Source organism: Macrobrachium nipponense, chromosome 20 (assembly GCF_015104395.2).
Source record: "Macrobrachium nipponense isolate FS-2020 chromosome 20, ASM1510439v2, whole genome shotgun sequence".
Taxonomy (NCBI): Eukaryota; Metazoa; Arthropoda; class Malacostraca; order Decapoda; family Palaemonidae; genus Macrobrachium; species Macrobrachium nipponense.
Window position 1 is genome coordinate 17099594 of NC_061089.1, and position 20414 is coordinate 17120007.

Sequence of the window (20414 nt, forward strand, 5' to 3'; positions counted from 1 at the left end):
TGTAGGCCAGATTTTTGGTTGCTTCTTTAGAATTTACTACATGGTTTTTTGCTGGTCGATAGTAATTAGGCTATAGTCTGTAATTAACCTTAGAACTGAAATGTTATTTATAGTATGTCAGCAATCTTGGAATGCTATACCTAGCACAAGCACAATGGTAGGCTACCTATAGGGTAAAAAACCGTAGGGTCCAGAGTGGACCATGTATGATCAGCTTGGACAATCCCAAAAAAAGTACATTATAACGCATCCTGACATCGGAGATGGGCATCAGTCGCGATTTCTTGTTGGTGAGAAACGGAGCTAAAGACCTTTCGAAGTAAGTATTTTCTCCAACGTTAGAAATTAAGGCCAAATTTTAAGATTTAAACAGAGGGTAGTGAAAACGGTGTCAAACATAGTGCCAATCTCACCAAAACGCGTTCAACATTTTTACTTACAACTTGAAGTATTTAGAAGATTGACGCCATCTCGATGTTTACGGAGTCGCTTGTGTCAATAAACTAACCATTTCCTGTGATAAATCCGCACACCACTTGTACCCACAGACGCTGGGGCACTTTCATCACAACAATCGGAAAACTTTTCCTCACCGAGTAAACAACTGTTTTGTAGAAGACGACAGATGAAGAGTGCACTTCGATAATTTTTAAAATAAATCGTAAAACATCAATATTTTACATATTTATGATGATTAATTTGAAAATATTCGTTATTGAAAAAGTCACTCGATTCTGACTCAAATTTAAGTAGTTATTTTTTGGAATTAGAACGTTCTTTTAAGTCCTGTATTATGACGTCACAACATCTTGACTTTTGTATCTATTGTAAATAATTGCTTTACTCAACTTTCTTGCAGAACAGTTTACCAGTTATTCATGCAGATTATCAGCTTTTCATGTAATTGGTATAATCGTAATGCGCATATATATCTTTATTATTTACTTTTTGGATATATGAAGATGTTTTACTGCCGGATTATCGCTGTAGTGTAACGCAATCGTTTTCGGTCCCTGCGCCTCTGTTTTCGCACTATAAGAAATTATGGGGCCGAATTTGCAATGACCAGAAAGTCGTTAAAAGAGGAAAGTTAGCATTAGGGGCATATGTTTGATTGAGAAAAATACAAATTTATTCAATAGCTAGCTTGTCAAAAAATACTTGATTACAAAAAACTTGATTGACAACTAAGCAGCATACCTACTATGGGTTTCAGAGACAGTGCAAGCACGTATTTGCAATACCTATTTCTGTAACGAACACTTGTATCAGAACGAGATTTTGCTATAGTGCATTACACCCAGTGCCATAATTTATAAGGGTATCGTGAATCACTAATCGTAAAGAATAACAACACTTGTCCTTGTACCAAGAGACAAAAACTCCATTATGCAGAAATGGATACGAACACGCGTATAAAATAAACTCCACCTACCCTCTCCCCCCCCTCTACCGCCACCCCTTTCCTTCTTCGTTCCTTCGCCTTCCTTTCTCTCTCTCTCTCTCTCTCTCTCTGTTGCCATTTGGTATGTGTTGACCCTCCAAACTGGGTATAAGACTACACACAAAACGTTGAAACTGGTGAAATTAGGCTATGTATTGGAAGTATATACTATACATAAATATTAAAGCAATTTTATCATTATTGCATTACTATGACAACTAGAATTCGTGGAAACAGTTTTATAATAATGAAACAAACGGCTATGTGTGAAGCATCCACTAATGTGGCAATGATGATTTTGCCATTCTTAGCATGCAAACATTAAGGTTACATTTATTTCTGGCATACGGTTAAAGAAATTAAAAATACTAATTTAGAACTGAAATCAATGAAAAGTGCTAGCAAAAACAAAAAAGCAAAAAAAAAAATATGCATATAATTCACTTATCCGTAGTCGTTCCTCTATGGTTTTCGGCAGCCAGATGTACGAAAACATTAGAAACATTTGATTGTATCTACTTTAGAAATATCTGTAATTTTTTGGGGTAATTTGGTTGCAAAAAAGGGATATATAATATACATGAATTAAATTAAAATTTTTAAATAACAAAGTAAATTTGAACTAAACAACGAGTAAAGTAAACAATTTAGGGAATAAAACTTTGCAGTGTTGTCGTCTGCTGTTTGTAACTGGCGCGCTTAGGAACCAGGAACACCAACTGGTTTAAAGTGCAATGTGGAGTGAACTGAGACCAGAATGTGTATAATAACAATCAAATAAGCACTGTGGAGTTTCAGTTGTGATGGCAGTAAGGATAAAAACCACCGATTACAAGGTAAGAATGAATTCAGTTCAAACCATGACCCCGGGAATAAAAAGTTTCATACTTTCAGTAATACAGGCAAAAAAATGTTGTTTTATTGTGCTGATTACAACTGCAATCTTGAGTAAGATCAATAAACGTTACATACATATGCTAACATTGTTCAAACGATTGCTGGGAAAGATGATTTTCGTCACTGATCAAAACCTGTACATCCCACGGTAACCGCCATATTGGATTTCAAAACTGCCTTGAAAACATATTTTACGAAGAGCGTCACATGCTTATTTTAGTTCGTATGGGGCTTTCATATATCACATTATGTTGACGAAACTTCAATCTTTTGAATGGTATCCTTGGAGTTGTAATTGTATTCTTGTTTCACCATTTAAATATCGAGTGAATAAGACCTGAAAACCGTGATAAGGGTTGGTAGTCGCTGGTTTTTCCCCCTAGTACTAGGTAGGGGAGCTTTTGGAAAAAAGTGGAGATTCTTCACTCAGTGGTCCGCCCCCTGGCTAAGTAACACGGCCTACTGGGTTAGGTTAGGGTAGATTGGGTTAGTGTATGTTACTTCCTTTTATACTAAGTCAATCCTCTCATGAACAAATGGCTCCCTTATGACTTCCAGGGTGGCCATCATAACATGTCGGTTCCCTCTCCGCGTTTTACCCCACCCAAAAACCCCTTTTCGTAGATGTGTGCTTAATAATAATTGACCGAAAATAAACACCACCACCTCCTTCATCAGCAACATTAAAAGTATAGGAAAAGTTTATTTCCAATGTTATAATACGTGTGTAGTTACCCTGTAGTTTTACTACATAAGCTAATAACCTATGGTAAATACATAAAAGGTACCAAAATCTATCCCAAATTTACTGTTACCAAAATATGCCATCTTAATTTAGTCTATGATCCAACATTCATACCCATAGGGCTAGTATATACACGCCTCATCTAAGTTAATATTAAAGTCTAATATGTTAACACATTATAGTTATAGTTAGTTAGGGAAGCCCTATTAAAAAACCCCAAAGGAATATGTTGGCAGTTGTTTAGTAGAATACTGCTATTCAGAAAAACTGATCAAAGGTGGCAAACTTCCAGTTGGTTAATAGTATTTACCTCCCACCAAAAGTAAGTCTATCCTAATGTTAAGACCGAAGGTTTGTTTCTCATATGAACAAATGACAAATTTTAATCAATTTGTATTTTCCATAACTAACAAACCTGAGGTGGCTCCACATGCCTATTGACCAAGCACAGATACCAGTACGTAGTCCCTTGCGTACACAATTTTTTAACTTTACCGGTTTCCAGCTGGCGCTAAGTATTTATCCTAATGTTAAGACCTCAGGTTTGTTAGTTATGAAAAATACAAATTGATTAAAAATTTGTCATTTTTTCCTCAAGCACATTAACTGAATAATTGCTTGGCTGTTTTTTTTTATGCTCATTATTAACTAACCAACTTTCGTGGGCCAAGGAACTTTTTATTTTTTCCAACCTACCATACAGAACTAACTATTGGTCTATGGGGATTCACAATTTGCAACTGGGATTTATTTGGGGATTTGCAATTGGGAACTGGGATTTATTGGGGAAAGGGGGGAGAGGAAGGAAAATAAATCTCACCAACAGGCTTATTTAAGATATGCAAAAAACATGAGAAGTGGATTTGACAAAAAATATGGTATATGTCAGTAAGCTAAATCAGCAACTCACACATTCATGAAAATATGGCATAGGCAACTACTAGGATGCAGTCTTACGTACCTTAGGGTACTGGGTCCTTATTTTTACCTGGCTTGGGGCCTTGCTCCCTTTGAACCTTGTCTCAAAAAGGTGTAAAATTGAAGACCAGCACCAATATGCAGTAAATGTGCCTGGCTATGGAACTTCTCAGTTCCAGAGATCCTTTATTCCTCATGTCATTGGATGGATGTTGTGTAATTGGAACTTCTAAAGTTCAAGCAAAGATGCAATGCATTACTACCCTAATACTTAAACTTGAAAAATAATGTTTGTTACCCATCATAAAAAAATGGTATCCCTGGCTGATAATGTGTAACATAGGAGTTTATATTTTTGAAATGTAACAGTTTTAAAATATTATTGTTTGTGCTTCTAATTTTTACGTATGCAACTTACCTGGTAGTTACATATAGCTGTAGTCTCTGACGTCACGGCAGAATTTCGAATTTTGCGGCAGCGCTAATTGACTGGTCAGGTGATTCCCGTACCCCCTCCCTCTACCGGGGAATGTAGAACTACCACAACTAAACCTCAGAATTTTTATGCCGTTGCAACCGGTGTTTGGTGGAATTTCTTTGTTTTTTCACGACGGATACTCATCGATTTGGTGACGTACTCTTTGTGATTTGGCTTTCGGCAGTTGCTATTTATCTTTATTTAGCCAGATAGGCAACAATTGTGTGATTTTCATCAGGGTTTAAATTTATAATGTCAGATTCGGGATCTCACTTTAGGGTTTGCAGCAAGGGTTGCAAAACCAGGTTACTTAAAGCTAGGTTAGACCCGCACACTTTGTGCATTAATTGCAGAGGTCAGAACTGTAGCAAAAGTGTAACATGTGATGAATGTAAGGATTTGACTGATAAAGGCTGGAAGGAGTTAGAGAGTTATATGAGAAAGCTAGAAAAAGATAAATTAAGGAAAGCTTCATCTAGGACTTCTTCCTTAGCTTCTCAGGAATTAGAGAGTCAGGATTTTCCTTGTTCTATGTCTAACCCAGATCCGCCTAACATTTTACCTGACCCTGACACCTTTGTTCCCGAACCCGACACCGTTGCCAGCTTACGGGAACAGATGGATTTAAGATTTAGCGTGCTCTGTGCATACTTTGATGCGAGATAAGAATAAGAAAAGTGTTGTGTTAAGTGATAGTGCAGTGGAGGAAGGCGGCTGTTCGGCCAAAAAAAATCTCGTCTCTTCCTATGCTTGGGCCCCTGCCAACTCCCCGAACATTGGGAGGAGGCATGCCGAAAGCTGAAGGGAGACGAGCGGAATTGACATCCGAGCAGTCGCCCCTCAGGCGATTCTGCCGCAAGTTCGGCTGAGGCAGAAGAGCAATGCTATAAAGGTGTTCGATGAGTATCGCAGAAGTGTCTTTCGTCGTCTTCGAGCGCAAACGATTCGCCTCGCAGAGGTTGGAGGTTTAAGGACGAATCTCGTCCTTTAAAGAGAACGAGACAAGTTTCGCCAGCCGCAATTCCCAAGAAGAAGATCGCGGCTTCAGTGGAAGAGCCGTCGTGTAGTTTTTGGGAGGCGCCGGAAGCGTTCTCTTCGACTTCTGAGGAAGTAGAGAGACCGATGTTGAAGAAGAGGAGGAAGCATAAGTCTTCCAGTCGCGAGGTGACTGATAAGCGCCAGTCTGGTGTACCTAGACGAGAGAAGGAGCTTACGCGAGTAGAGAAGCGCCAGCCTGATGACACGACAACCGCGTTACACCAGACGCCAAAGCGCCTGGCTTCTCAAGAAGCAGCCGCTAAACGCCAAGCTACTAGACGCACGGATTCGGACTCGGCCAAGCGCTTTGATACGGTGGTATCAGGCGCCAGGCGCCATACGCCTGACTTGATTGACTTGGAGCAGAGAGAGTTTACGAAACCAAGTCAAGTTTTGGGTTCTTCAGGGCATTCTAATAAATTCTTAGTAGAGATGAATAAAAAATTAGAGAATATTTTGGGGGTAGTTGGTAAGAAGCAGCAGGCCACTTCTACTTCTACGCCTTCTTTAATTAGAACTTTACCGGAGGAGTCTCAAGAGCCACTGCAGTTGGTGGAGCAGGAGTTAGACTGTTCAGTGGATCAAGAACAAGCGGAGGACAATTTATCAGCAGGAGCGTCAGAAGGAGAAGCAGTAGAAGGCGAGAAGGAGACTCTGTCGTCGGCATACAAACAATTACTCAACTTTTTCCTAGATAACTTTCCAGAATCTTTTTCGCCAGCCACTCCCGCCTCACCTGAATCCCAGTATGCTAGGGATACTAAACCAGATTCTTCGACTTTCATTAAGCTGGTTTTGTCGATTTCAGCTAAAAAAGCGTTGAAAAAGATGGATGAGTGGTTGCGAGAAAAGAGGGATAGGACCGTGTTTTGTTTCCCTCCTTCGAGACTTTTAACTAAGAGCAGAGTTTGGTACAAAACTGGGGAAGCCTTCTCCCTGGAAGGCGCTGCCTCCTCTCATGGAGACTTCTCCAGCCTAGTGCACTCGTCCAGACGTTCTGCTTTGAATTCAGCGAAGATTTTCTTTACGAGTTGCGAATTAGATCATTTGCTGAAGGTGGTTTTCAGTCTTATGGAAGTAATAAGCTTCTTGGATTGGGTCGATTGGCGCCTTGGGAAGAAAGGCAAAGTCTTTTAACCTGTCAGAAGAACATTTTAGTGACTTCTCCAGTGTGATGTCCTGTATTGATAAGGAATAAGGGATGGAGCGACTGAAATCGCTTCCTTATTAACTGTGGGGATCCTCAAGAAACGTCAGCTTTGGTGTGCATTTACATCTAAGGGAGTAACAAGAACCCAGAAGTCGGCGCTTATGTTCGCTCCACTTGATAAGTGTAACCTTTTTCCTAAGGATTTAGTGTCTGAAATTTCTGCCTCTCTGGTCCAGAAAGCAACTCAAGACCTTTTAGCTCAGTCGGCTAAGAAGCCGAAAGGCACGACAACTTCGAATATGCCCAGCGCCAGTTGTCGAGCAGGAGAAGCCCTTTCGGGGCAGAGCACGAACAAGAGGATTGCAGAGATCGAGCCCTAGAGTTAGGTTCGGTCCTAAGCCTAATAAGACAACAACTTCTAAGAAATGAGCAGGGAATCCTTCACACACCAGTCGGAGCCAGACTCCAGGAGTTCTGGCAAGTGTGGGAACGAAGAGGAGCAGATCCATGGACAGTATCGGTACTGAAGGAAGGATATTCGATTCCGTTTGTAAAACATCCTCCTCTGTCAAAGGTACCGATAGTTTTTGACAGCTTACTCGTCAAACTTAGAGAAATGTTGCGCGTTGAGAAAGGAACTGTCGGCTCTATTAGAAAAAAGAGCGATAGAGCTGGTAAAAGATCATTACACCCCAGGCTTTTACAATCGCCTATTCATTGTCCCGAAAGCTTCGGGAGGGTGGAGACCAGTATTGGATGTCAGTGCCCTGAACAAATTTGTGAGCAAGACAAAATTTTCGATGGATACCACCCACCCAAGTCGGTTTTGTCAGCACTTCGTCAAGGAGATTGGATGGCTTCCATAGACCTATAGGACGCGTACTTCCACATTCCAATTCACATAGACTCGAGGAAGTACCTAAGATTCGTGGTTCAGGGAAGGACATACCAGTTCAGGGCCCTATGCTTTGGACTATCCACAGCGCCACAAGTATTCACAAGAGTCCTCTCATCAGTAGCAAGGTGGTTACACTTAGAAGAAATAAGAGTAGCGCTCTATTTAGACGACTGGCTGCTCTGTTCAGTCGAAAGAAGGGTGTGTGAAGGATTTGCAGAAGACAATTCAACTGACAGAAGAGCTGGGTCTTCTAGTGAATTTCAAAAAATCTCAACTGATTCCGAACCAAATTTTAACTTACCTTGGAGTGACGATGAACTCAGTAGCTTTTCGGGCTTTTCCGTCAGAACAGAGAGTGAGTTCATGCCTGAGAAAAAAGTCAATCAATTTTTAGCAAAAAAGACATGCTCAGCCAACGAGTGGATGAGTCTTTTGGGGACCTTAGCGTCGATAGAACAGTTTGTAACTCTGGGAAGACTCTACATGAGACCGCTTCAGTTCTTCCTTAGAGCAAGTTGGGAAAGAAAGAGAGTCCCAGACACTTTTTTTTTCCAATAACGGAGGAAATAAAGCAAGATCTCCTTTGGTGGAGGTTAGAAAAAAGACTCAAGGAGGGTCTGTCTCTTTGGCCACTGAACCCCAACCTTGCATTCTTCTCAGACGCCTCGGATCAAGGATGGGGAGCAGTGCTGGGAAAGAAGGAAGTGTCAGGCTTGTGGACAATCAGTCAAAGACAGTGGCATATAAATCTAAAAGAACTAAAGGCAATACATTTGGGATTGAAGGCCTTTGCCAAGGAAGTACGGGAGAAAATGGTCGTCATCAATTGCGACAACACCACAGCTCTCTCATACATCAAGAAACAAGGGGGGACTCCCTCCTTCTCTCTGGGCGAAGCGAGAGAGGGATTTACTCATCTGGGCGAAAGAAAATCGGACAAGAATGCTCACCAGGTTTGTACTACAGGGGAGATACAATGTAAGAGCGGACGAGTTCAGCAGGAGAAATCAGGTACTACCTACAGAGTGGACTCTGTACTTACAGGTATGCCAGCAGTTGTGGAATCTGTGGGGAAGACCTCTAGTGGACTTGTTTGCCATGGAAAAGACAACAAGATTGCCAATATATTGCTCCCCCGTACCCGACAAGAAAGCGTTCGCTTTAGACGCAATGCTGCTAGATTGGTCGGACTTGGACCTCTATGCCTTTCCTCCAATGAAAATGATCAGGGCAGTATTGACAAAGTTCAGGCAACACGCAAATGTCAGAATGACGTTAATAGCTCCATTCTGGCCAGCAGAGAATGGTTCCCGGAGATCCTGAACTTCTATAGACTACCCCAGGACAACTTCCAGAGCGAGTAGATTTTACTCAAAACAACCTCATTTCAGGAGATTCACGAGAATATCCACGCTCTACGTCTGACCGCATTCAGACTGTCGAGCGTACCCTCAGACAGAAGGGGTTTTCGAGACGAGCTTCACGGGCTATTGCCAGGCCAAGGAGAGAATCTTCAGCAGCAGTCTACCAGGCAAAATGGTAAATTTTTAGGGCCTGGTGTAGACAGCATGGAGTCTCGTCTACTAAAACCTCTATAATTCAAATGGCAGACTTCCTTATTTTCCTTAAAACAGAAAGGAAACTCTCGACTCCTACTATCAAAGGATACAGGGCCATGCTATCCTCAGTATTCAAGCATAGGGGAATGGATGTCTCGAACAATCAGGAACTGTCTGATTTATTAAAATCCTTTGATACAAAGAAACAGGAAGGAAATAAGGTGATCTCTTGGAATCTAGATATATAGTGCTCAAATGGCTTCTATCTATGAGGTTTGAACCGTTAAGTGAGATAGCTTTCAGAGATCTCACTAGGAAAACATTATTCTTAGTGGCTCTAGCGTCGTCCAAAAGGATAAGTGAAATTCACGGCATCGATAAAAGAGTGGCATTTGCACAAGACAAAGCAATATGCACATCGATGATTGGCTTTTTAGCAAAGAACGAGTCACCCTCACAACCATGGCCTCGTTCGTTTGAAATAAAGGGCCTCTCAGAGTTAGTAGGAGAGGGAGAACCAGAGAGATCATTATGTCCAGTAAGAGCCCTGAAGTATTATATTGACAAACAGGGACTCAACAAATAAGAGGAGGGTCAGACAAAAAAAAAAAATCCGGTTTTGGTGTTCAGTAAGAAATCCTTCGAGGATATTATCTAAGAATGCAATATCCTTTTTTTTGAGGGATTTAATAGTTGAAGCTCACTCTCCAGTTGAGAGAACCAGAGTTGATCTGGCTAGAGTGAAGGCCCATGAAGTCAGAGCTGTTGCAACTTCTATGGCGTATAAACGCAATTTATCTTTAGACGCCATTATGAATGCGACGTATTGGAAATGTAAGTCAGTGTTTGCAACACATTATTTAACGGAGATTCAAGCAATGTACGAAAACTGTTCCACATTGGGACCTTTTGTAGTAACTGGCACGGTGTTGGGTAAGGGAAGAAAGGAAGTCAATCCTTCCTAATAATTTTTAACTTGATCTTTGGTGTTGTTTTTTAAGGGTGTCTGAGGGTACGGAAGTGTACTAGTGGTACCCTACAGTCCATTTAGGTAAAGGGTAAAAATATTTAGGTGAAGGTGATTCCCATGTTGTTGTTGTCCTTATTGTTTATTGTGTATGACTCACGAGCAGACGTATAATTATCGCATGTCAGTCCCACGGTTAGCCCTAGACTACATGTAAGTGTCTAGCTTGGCGCTCGGATCCATATCACGCCAACGCTGGTACACTTCTATAGCTTGGTGGGCGCGGCTCCATATACCCCGCCAATGCTGGTACGTATATCTAGCTTGGCGCACGGTTCCATATACCTCGCCAATGCTGGGTACGTGTCTATAGCTTGACGCAAGGCTCCATGTACTTCGTCAAGGCTTTCAAGATCAGCAGACTTAAGAGGCAGTAACCTTCAAGTCAGCTATCTTAAAAGGTAAGGACTAAAAGAGATTTACTAAATTCCAATAGAAATTCCTCATTAAATATAGTTACGCTGCTGTGGCCCACCTCCAAAATGTGCCAATCAGCTATATGTAACTACCAGGTAAGTTGCATATGTAAAAATGATATTTTTATGATAAAATAATGTTTTACGTATACTTACCTGGTAGTTACATCATTGAGCCCACCCACCCCCTCCCCTCACATGGACAGGTAGGCATCAAAATTCTGAGGTTTAGTTGTGGTAGTTCTACATTCCCCCCCCCGGTAGAGGGAGTGGGTACGGGAATCACCTGACCAGTCAATTAGCGCTGCCGCGAAATTCGAAATTCTGCCGTGACGTCAGAGACTACAGCTATATGTAACTACCAGGTAAGTATACGTAAACATTATTTTATCATAAAATATCAGTTTTGAATGGATAAGTGAATACTATATTGACAACAATGTAGCTGTGAGAAGATATTACTACTGTTCCATAATTTTATTTCAGTTTCTTACCAAACAATTACACAGCCGTAGGTTCCCTATGCAGCAGACCAAAATGCAAACTTTCCAGTGGCACTGCCATTGCTAGTGCAGGTGACAGGGGATCCACCCACTTTCGGGAGTAGTCAAAGGTTATGACTGACCAGTGTTCCCAATTTGTTTTCTGCTGGCTCCTGTGTAACATCAGTGGTTTGTGCAGACCATTTTCTTTACATTGGGTTGGATGGTTGCACCAATCTCCAAGTATTTGGTGAAGTACTCATTTCGTGTATTTTTTGTCTTTGCTGTTAGTTTAGCTTAGCTTTTTTTTTTTTAGCTTAATTAGCTGTTTTGTGGTTTCTGTCATCATGTCCGATTTGAGCCCTTCGGGAGTTAGGTTCTGCACAGATGGCTGTAGGACAGGTTAGTTAAACCTGTATATGAATCGCACTATGAATGTATAGGATAGAGCAAACGGCAGTGGAAAGTATTTGTTTCTCATGTAAAGTGATTAAAGATAGGAAGAAAAAGGCAACTCTTAGGACTCAGAATAAAGCTAGCATAGCCTCTTCTCCCTCATCTGTAGCAGTGTTAGATACAGTTTCTTCTCCTCGTCCACATGTTACATCTCTAATCTTAAGCCCTCCTACTCCTGTACCTTCAACTCTTTTACCAGCACACTGTGACGTCTTTACCGACAATATTGCCAGTCTTTAGTCGAGGTTTGAGAAGTTTAACTTCCTTGCAAACACAGTTATGGAGTTAGGCATCTCAGTGAAATCTTTATGGAAATTCTGTGAATGAAATGCAGTGTCAGTGCAGTGAATTCTGAGGGGATGGCTGTCCATCCCTCTAAGTCTCCTAGACAGAGGTCACTGTTCCACTCCACCGCCTCGGGGAGAAGACATCCGGAGGTCCAAGGGAGATTGGAGGGATTTGCCCACGGGCAGTTGCCTGTTAAGAGGTCCAGAGAGGCAGAACGGAGTCCTTGCCCGACTCGTAGCTATGCTACTTTGCATCAGCATCGCTGTCGTCATTCGATTTGGGAGAGACGGGGTGCGACTGGTTTTGGCGCCATGCCAGTCGTTGCGCATGTCTTCGACTCTTTACGTGGACTCTTCTGTTCCTCCCTTGACTGCAACTTTGACTCCTGTCGATCGTCCAGCGACTTTGCCTGTTCTGCCGTCATCATCTCTTCAAGGGGAACCAGCCTTAGCTCCACTTTGTCGACATTTGGAGAACTAGATGAGTTTTCTGGATGGTAAAACTCCTGAAGCCAAGAGTAAAGATCCGCCCCTTTTCCCATCTCATCGGACAATGAGGAGCGGGAACATGATGCTTCACCTGCGTCTACCTACTCAGGCCTTTTGAAATACCTGTTGGAGAACTTTTTTGTACCAGTTTCTCCTAGTTCTCTTGCTTCTACCTTCCTCTTGTAGAAGATGCCCTTGGACCCTTGTCTGCCAAAGTTAATTCTCTCCTCTACTTGGGATGTAGAGGAATGGTTAACCCACAAGAGAGACCTAGGGAAAGCCACGTTCATTTTTCCTCCATCGAAATTGATCAAGAAGTGCTATCATTTCTCTCCCTGAGAGTTTCTGCCTTCCCCAGGGGGCTTCTCTATCCTCATCGACCCAACTCTTAGATCAGCTTTTGCTTCGGCCAAAGTCTGCTTCTCTCTCCTGAACTCAACCACATGTTGAAGAATATCTGCAGTCTTGGAGATACAAAGCTTTTTGGATTGGACGATCAGGGCTTTGCCCAAGAAGATGGAGGACTGCCCTAACCTGCCAGAGGACATTGCTGCGGATTGGCTCAGTGTCCTGTCATGTGCTGATGAGGCTATTAGAAACAGAGACAAGATTATGGGTGTCTCATCTCATCTGTGGTTTTTGGTCAAAGACCCGTCTCGTCCGCTTTCAGAGAAAGCTATCTATTTCTTCTTAAGGGAATTGATCATAGAAACACTCTCCCAGGACGAAAGTTGACAACTTTGTGATGCTTTAAGTCAAAGCTTACAAATTTAGAGCGGTCGCCACTTTGCTGGCTTTCCGACATAATATGTCACTTTCCGCTATTATTCAAGTATCATTTTGGAGATCCAATTCGGTGTTTGCAACGCATTATGTGAAGGAGTTAGAGACGGTTTTTGAAAAGTGTAGCACTCTCTGACCTTTATCTGTAGCTGGCATGGTGTTGGGAGAAGCAACATAGGAGCTGTGTGTTCCTCAATTTTTGTCGCCTTGTATAAAGGGTGTTGAGTTTAAAGGAAGTCTGGGGTTACTTAGTGCCTGGAGAACACACCAGTCAGTCTCCTTTTTTATTTTATTTTATTTATTTATTTTTTTTTACATTGGTTTGGTTTTATGGTTTGATGTAGGTGACAGTTTTTTGGTTGTTTGTTTCTCTATTTCTGGTCATAGCCCAGAGCAAGGACATTACTATGTATTTTTGTAACCTTCGTTGACCCAGTGCTGTACCTACATGATTACAAAGTGCATCCCACTTAAGCATGCAACCACTCACACTACTCTGTAAGTTGAGCGCTAACTAACCAGAGGCAGTATTCACCTGCTGCAACTCTTAAGGAGGTAGTACAATGACAACACATGTTTAGGTGCTGACTATTTATGCCTTTTCAAGAATTATTATATTTTTGAAAATTGACTCAATCCACATCCCACTACCATTTAATGTGGAATCAGCTGTGTAATTGTTTGGTAAGATACTGAAATAAAAATGTAATCTACTATATAATTAAATGAGATTTTATTTTATACTTACCAAACAGTTACATGATCAAAGCCCTCCCTCCTCCTCAAAGGTGGATGGTTTATGATCTGAAATGAATTGGGAACACCTGGTCAGTCATACCCAGTTTACTCCCGAAAGTGGTTAGATCCCCTGTCACCTGCACTAGCAATGGCAAGCACCACATGAAGTTTGAATTTTGGTGGTCTCCCATGTAGGGAACCTACAGCTGTGCAATTGTTCTGTAAGTATAAAATAAAATCTCATTTTATTAAAAAAATGACATTTTTAGTTATCCTTAGATGTGTCATTATTATTGGTATATTTACTGTAAAGTTTTAAATTCTTCTGTAAGTATAAAATAAAATCTCATTTTATTGTAAAAATGACTTTTAGTTATCCTTAGATGTGTCATTATTACTGGTATATTAACTGTAAAGTTTTAAATTCATCTTGCAAACCAATTTTAGTTTTAGATTAGGGTAAAATTATTACCTACTCATAGCTTCAGTTTTTAACCATTCTTAATCACTGAACTAATGAAATGGTATTGATAGTTTAACTTAATCGTAAAAGTAAGTATGACTCACAATCTGTGTTAATTTTCATTGTAATGAATTTTTTTTTTTTGTAGAGTTTAATAGGAGGAGCTGGAGGTTATCCAAGGAATCATCTTCAAGTTTTAGTGGTAGCGATTCTCAAGATCTTGTACGGCCATCAATAATAGATACATATACAAAATTTGACTGGATCATTTTAGGACTTAAATTTACTATGTGGCTACTGCTATTCAAGATCTTCATTCTTCTAGAGTTTGGAGCTGTATTTTTTATATTTAGTGCATTTGTATTTATATGGTATGTATATATTACTGTTGTTAGAATATGTAAAATAGTGCTATTTTTATATCTGAAAATCAGGAATACAAAATTACAGATAATATTTTCGTATAGTTTCAATTTGTCATTTGTTGCGCATGAGGCCAGTACTCACTAACATTCAGTCTTGATAGTTATGTTACGAGAAACGCACTGAATAGATTAAAAAATGCATACAAAATATGTATATATGTGACAGGTTTTACAAATACAGTACCACTCAGTGTTCACTGCTTTTGGCTATAAGTGAATATAGTCTCATACCCCTTTTGGTGATGTGAATGGGGACTGTTAACTATCTGTCAACTATTGATTTTAAGGTTTAGTCAGTCTGGCATTTTATTTTTGTTCTGAGTATTTACAATTGCTTCAGTGGTTATTATGTCTCACTTTTTTCCCTTGAATAAAGGTATGGCCATCCAACAACATTCCCCCACATTCCGTTTTTCCTGTACGTTTTGTCTTTTTCCATCTTACTTTCCACCTCTTCTAACAATTGTTTCATTCTGCAATGGTAAGGTTTTCATTTCATTGTGCAATGGTAAGGTTTTCCTGCTTTTATGCTTTAAAAACGATTTTACTACTCGGTTTGCCTTTGAGCGCCGAGTGATCACATAGGCCTAATTTTATACTCGTACATATTCTAATTCCAGCCTCTTTTGATGCCATTTTGACATTTAAACAGTGGCAAATGTAAGGAAGCAGTGTTAGATTAACCAACCATTAATGCGATTCGGTTTTTTGTGTTCATTGGTCATATCAAATACTATGAGAATACTTGGTCTTGTTTTGCATGACTTCCTATACCGTATTTAGAGATTATATTTGTTTTCCCATGTGGTCCTTGAATGTCTGGGAAGAGTTGTTCTTAGCAAAGAATTTTTTTCTCACCAGCAATAAGTCATAGTTGGAAAGTTTCATGCTCTCTTCTCACCTGCTCTGGCAGTCATCCATAGTATTATAATAACTTAGTTTTTTTTTTTTCCATTCCTGTAGGTTCAGTGCCAAGACTGTGTTTTGTATGAAATACTGTAAACAACATTGAAGGTTCTTTGAAGTGCTCCTTTGGCTCTTGTGTTTATCATAATTGGTGTTCATTTCCCTGTGTTCTTCCTTCTTGGTTGTCCAACCTCAAAGCATTTTACTACCTGAATTTTCATTGGATTTTGAAGGAAATTGTGTACTATACTAAGAACAAAAGTAATGGCTACCCTCAGTGGTGGAGCCAGGATTTAGGAAGAAGCAGGGCTGCCAAAGGCGCGAGGCAGTAAGCTAGGGGGTATGGTATGAAGTGACCGTTAGGTCCCCCCGAAGGGTCTAGGGTGGAGCCCCAGGAGCAAAATGCTTTTATAACATTTCACAAGCATTTTGGGCAAGTTTTGGTACATTTATGGTGGTTAATATGAAAAACCTATAACCAATAATTCTTGTTAGATGGAAACCAGTTACAGATCTCTACTGATTGATTTAAGTAGGGATATATAATAAACATTCCAGTTTACCAACTAGTTAGAGAATACCTATTGATCAAAACTGAAATATAGATCATTTCTTGGACAATTTCTGTACAACAAATGTCTTAAATATCTGGCCTATACTTGGATTAGTTTGCATACTAGTTAGTTATGCAATAGTAAAGTAATGTAAAGTATATTCTTTAAATTGGTAGTAATATTACTTTAATGGGAAAAGTAATATAATTGCTTTAATTTGCATAACTACTTTACTTTTACTTTACCAGTAAAGTAAAGTAGTTATGCAAATACTAAAGCAATGTATATTACTTTACCATTAAAGTAAAAAGAAAAATACATATTTGGCACAGGTAAGTGGTAACTTAATCAATATTTTCAACTTGAAATCATCATTATTAGCTCAAAATAGAAAGTAAATCCTCAAGCACATACAAATCTTTAAAAAATTTGTGAGATTGGAAACTCTTAAGATAGTGTGTCAGACATCCAACAGACTTACTATAAACATTGACTGTTGCACGTGTCCATTTCAAGAAGAATTCTCTTTCTCTCTCTCTCTGTTGCAACTTATGAATTTTGTTTCATTACTTTCCACATTTACCTGGTGTTCTGTTCTTCTCTCTTTTCCGTATTCGGGGGGGGTTAGTCCGGCCTCCCAGGCTGTTCTCTCATCGTTGATTTTTTTTCTATTTACAGGGTTCTTTGGTACAACAGTAACAGAACAACTACTACTATTACTAACTATTATTATTATCATAATAAGTTTTTTTATTTTTTTGCTGATTTTGATGGTTTGATAATAATCAACTCATACGGTCACCATCCATAGCTGAAGGGGGAAAGTTGATGGTTCCTCCTCCCCCCCCCCCCCCCCCCCACCCCCCCCCACCCCCCCCCCCCCCCCCCGTAATTTCTGCCCACTGGCTATCTTCCATAAGCTTTTCTTTTGTAGGGAAAATGTACTCTTGGCACTGTATCAGTATTTGAACCTCCTTAGTTATACTGTTTGCAACTTACTTAGCTGTGTTAGCATCTTTATTTGTTTCCGACACGGCATACAAACCTTTGGTCCTTTTACAATAGGAAGGTACTAGCGGCAGCTGGATAGGTCGTAAGCTTTCGAACAAGGGGTTCGGTAGTTAACTGCTTGTCCGACAGGCGCGCGCTGCGCGACTGGGAGGTAAACAAATTACTTTTGCTTTCGGCCTCACAGCGAGTGGACGTGTGTGTTCGACGCTCTCTGCCCGCTTCTCGTCGTCTGCTTTCTTGAGTATATGGTTGTGTTGTGTATGAAAGAATTCATTGTAAGTACAATCATTTCTCTCTTTTCATATTTTGAAGTGTTTTATTGATTAATGATGGAATCTCCTCGCCTCGCTACCCCACGGAGACTATGCCCGGGTACCGAAGGGCGTAAATGCGGGAAGTTCCGCTCTTTCCCGGAGATAGACCCTCATATATTGTGTGCTCGGTGTCGGGGGCGCGAATGCACCCGAGCCGAGCCTTGTGATGTTTTGCAATAATTGGTCGGAGGCGCAGTGGACTTTGTATGAGGGCAGGAAGAAGCGAAAGGCCTGCAAAGGAGTCGTCGGAAAGCTCTCCCGCGACTCCTTGGTGACGGACACTTCGTCTTCTTTCCTGCCGCCCGCTCAACTCCCACGTATCGCGCCTTCCCCTTTCTTCGGGGGGGGTTTCTAGGTCCTTCTCCTCACCTGACTTGTCCGAGTGTGGAGGAGGGCGCTAGATACCCTGACGTCGAGTTGTACTCTGGGTCCTCTATCCGTTCGTCTTCGCGCGAACGGGTAGAGGATCCTCCTAATCACCCGACTTTTGCCTCCTCAGGTGCGGTTGCCGCGAAGGACGACCTCGGACAGGTGTGGGCATCGTTGGGGCTGCAGGGCGTGCCGAGTGTCCAGGGGCTGCTCTACCATCTCGCTGGCTCCGTGGCGGTCACCCATGCAACAGTTACGACCACCACCACGACCCTTACAACACCCGGCTACGCTTCACCTCCTCACCCTGGTGTACACCCGCACGCGGTCCTCTGTAACACCTACCACATCGGTGGCAGGGGCCAGTCGCCGTACCTCGGGGGAGTGTGATGCCGCCACCTGGGTTTGCCGTGCTGCCGCGACCGACTTCGTGTGCCCGAAGAGCTCGCCCCTGGACCTCCCCCACCAGTACCAAGGATGTCTCTGCCGCTGGTCCGTCCATCTGGACCGCCTGCACAGCCTGCCGTACCTGCCGTACCTGCCCAGCCGCTGTTCACGGACGTGACGTTGATGACCACTGCTGCCGTTCCTGTTCCTGCTCCTGCCGTATCGACTGCCGTTCCTGTGATGCCTGCACCTGCTGACGTTGTTCCTGTCCCTGGCTCCGCTGCTCCCGATGCTGATCTGTTCGGACAGGTGCGTCCGGGCCCTGTTGCTTCGGCAACAGCACCCGGCTCCGCCCTGGATGACAGATTTGACATCGGTCCTGAGGAGGTTGACGAAGAAGAAGAAGAAGAGGAGGAAGGTGTCGTCGTCGTCTTCATCGTCTTCTTCGTCGTCGTCGTCGTCTGCCGCCTCTTCCCCTTCTTCTTCTAAGGCTCCCCCGCCTAAGAAGAAGAAGGTCGCCTCCCCCCCCCCCTAAGAAGTCTCCTTCGGGAACTTCTAAGGGCCCGTCTCGCTCTGGTGAGACGGGGGGTTCTTCCGCTGGTCACCCCTGCTCCTTCGGGAGCAGGACCCGTCTCTTCTTCCGCAAGGAAGAAGACTACGGGGACCAGAGGAGTGCCGGCTAACACCGGCACTTCCTCACCTGCTGTTAGTGGTTCGGCCACGGCGCAAGATCCGTCTCGGCCTCTCGTTCGCGAGAGGTACCGAGTGTACGGTCGCCTAACAGCGACCGTGCAGCTAGGAACCAGACCTCTGAGCCAGCTCAGCGTCAGGTTCACGGCACGGAGCGGAAGACTGGTGACAGCCGCTCACAGCGACTCTCACCAGACCAGCTCTCGCTCTCGCGGCGAGCAGCTGCTACCCGGGCGGACAGTGACGGTCCATGACCGGCCACGGGCTGAGGCTGGGAAGAGGTCCCCCCGTTCGCCGGCACCAGCCACGGCTGGTACCAGCGACGTGACGCGCCGTGAGGATACGCACCGGTCTCACCGTGACAAGTGGAGCTCGCCGGTCGCCTGACCGTCACTCTCACAGAGAGCGATCGGGTACGGCGACCAGCACCAGCTCCTCTGACACACGAGACCGGGGCCGCTGTTCTCGGTCCAGCCGTTCTCCACAGCGAGACGACTCGACTAGGCCTGCAGCTCGATCGCCACCGCGGGTTGGCGATCGCCTGCAGTCTTCCAAGCACACTGGTTTCTGCCAGCAGCAGAGGGAGGGAGCGTCAGGTCTGCCTCTCCCATACCTCAACCTCCTCGGGTTACACCGGGAGGGGCGAGGTATTGGAGTGATCGTGAGGGGTGCGCCCCTCAGGATCCCACCACGTCGTCATACGTACCAGGCACGGTTCTCGGACCAGCCAGGTCGTACGCACAGGTGGTTGGAGGAGACCGAGAGTGGGGTCTGTCGCTGTCCTCCCCTCGAGGGAGGAGCGGGTCTCGGGAGATGCTCCTGTTTAGGGACTGGATGGTCCGACTCCGCAGGACGCAGTTACTCCTGAGATCCAGAAGGAACTTTGCCGAGGTTATTGCGCTGATTCGTCAGCACAACGACCTCGGGGAAGGATCGCCGCTCCCACCATCCGAGCCCACGTCCCGGCTCGAGTTCGTTCTGGGGCCCGAAGAGGGAACCCAGACCGACGGTGGGTTTGCCGCGTTACTGAGCTTGCAGACTCAGTGCTGGACCAGGTGGAATCGCTTGTCTCCGGACAAGACGGTTCGCTCAAGTTCTGGCAGGTCGAGCAAGCTGCTTCCACCTCCTCTGCTGCGACAGCGGCGTTTTTATTTTTTACGTGCCATCCGAGGATCCGATGCCGCCCAAACAGGTGAACCCGGAGTTAGCCAGGCTGACTCCGGTGTGTCTCTGCAGCAGCTCCCTGTCCGAGACCTATGGTTCTCGCAGCAAGAGGCAGCTCGGCCTGGAATCTACTGCCATGGCAGCTTTCCAGGCCGTCTCCTGGTTAGATCTGTGGTCCAACCCTCACAGTATCTAAGGTCGCAGCCAACTCCCCGGGGGAATTTCTCCCCGAAGATGACTCGGCCTTTAGGAGACTTTGCCAGTCTGGAGGAAGAGCCATCTCCTTCCTTGCCCACCAGACGGTGAACCTGTGGGCCAACCTGGTT

The 20414-nt window shown here is 43.4% G+C and overlaps 1 protein-coding gene across 1 annotated transcript in view; it reads left to right on the forward strand.

Moving 5' to 3' along the window:
- The window catches only part of LOC135222606 (uncharacterized), a gene marked incomplete in the record, with an annotated part of 76574 nt that overhangs the window by 27292 nt on the left and 28868 nt on the right, over positions 1 to 20414 (forward strand). The window contains 1 exon segment of the mRNA XM_064260703.1: positions 14440 to 14639. Coding sequence (XP_064116773.1) covers positions 14440 to 14639 — 200 coding nt within the window.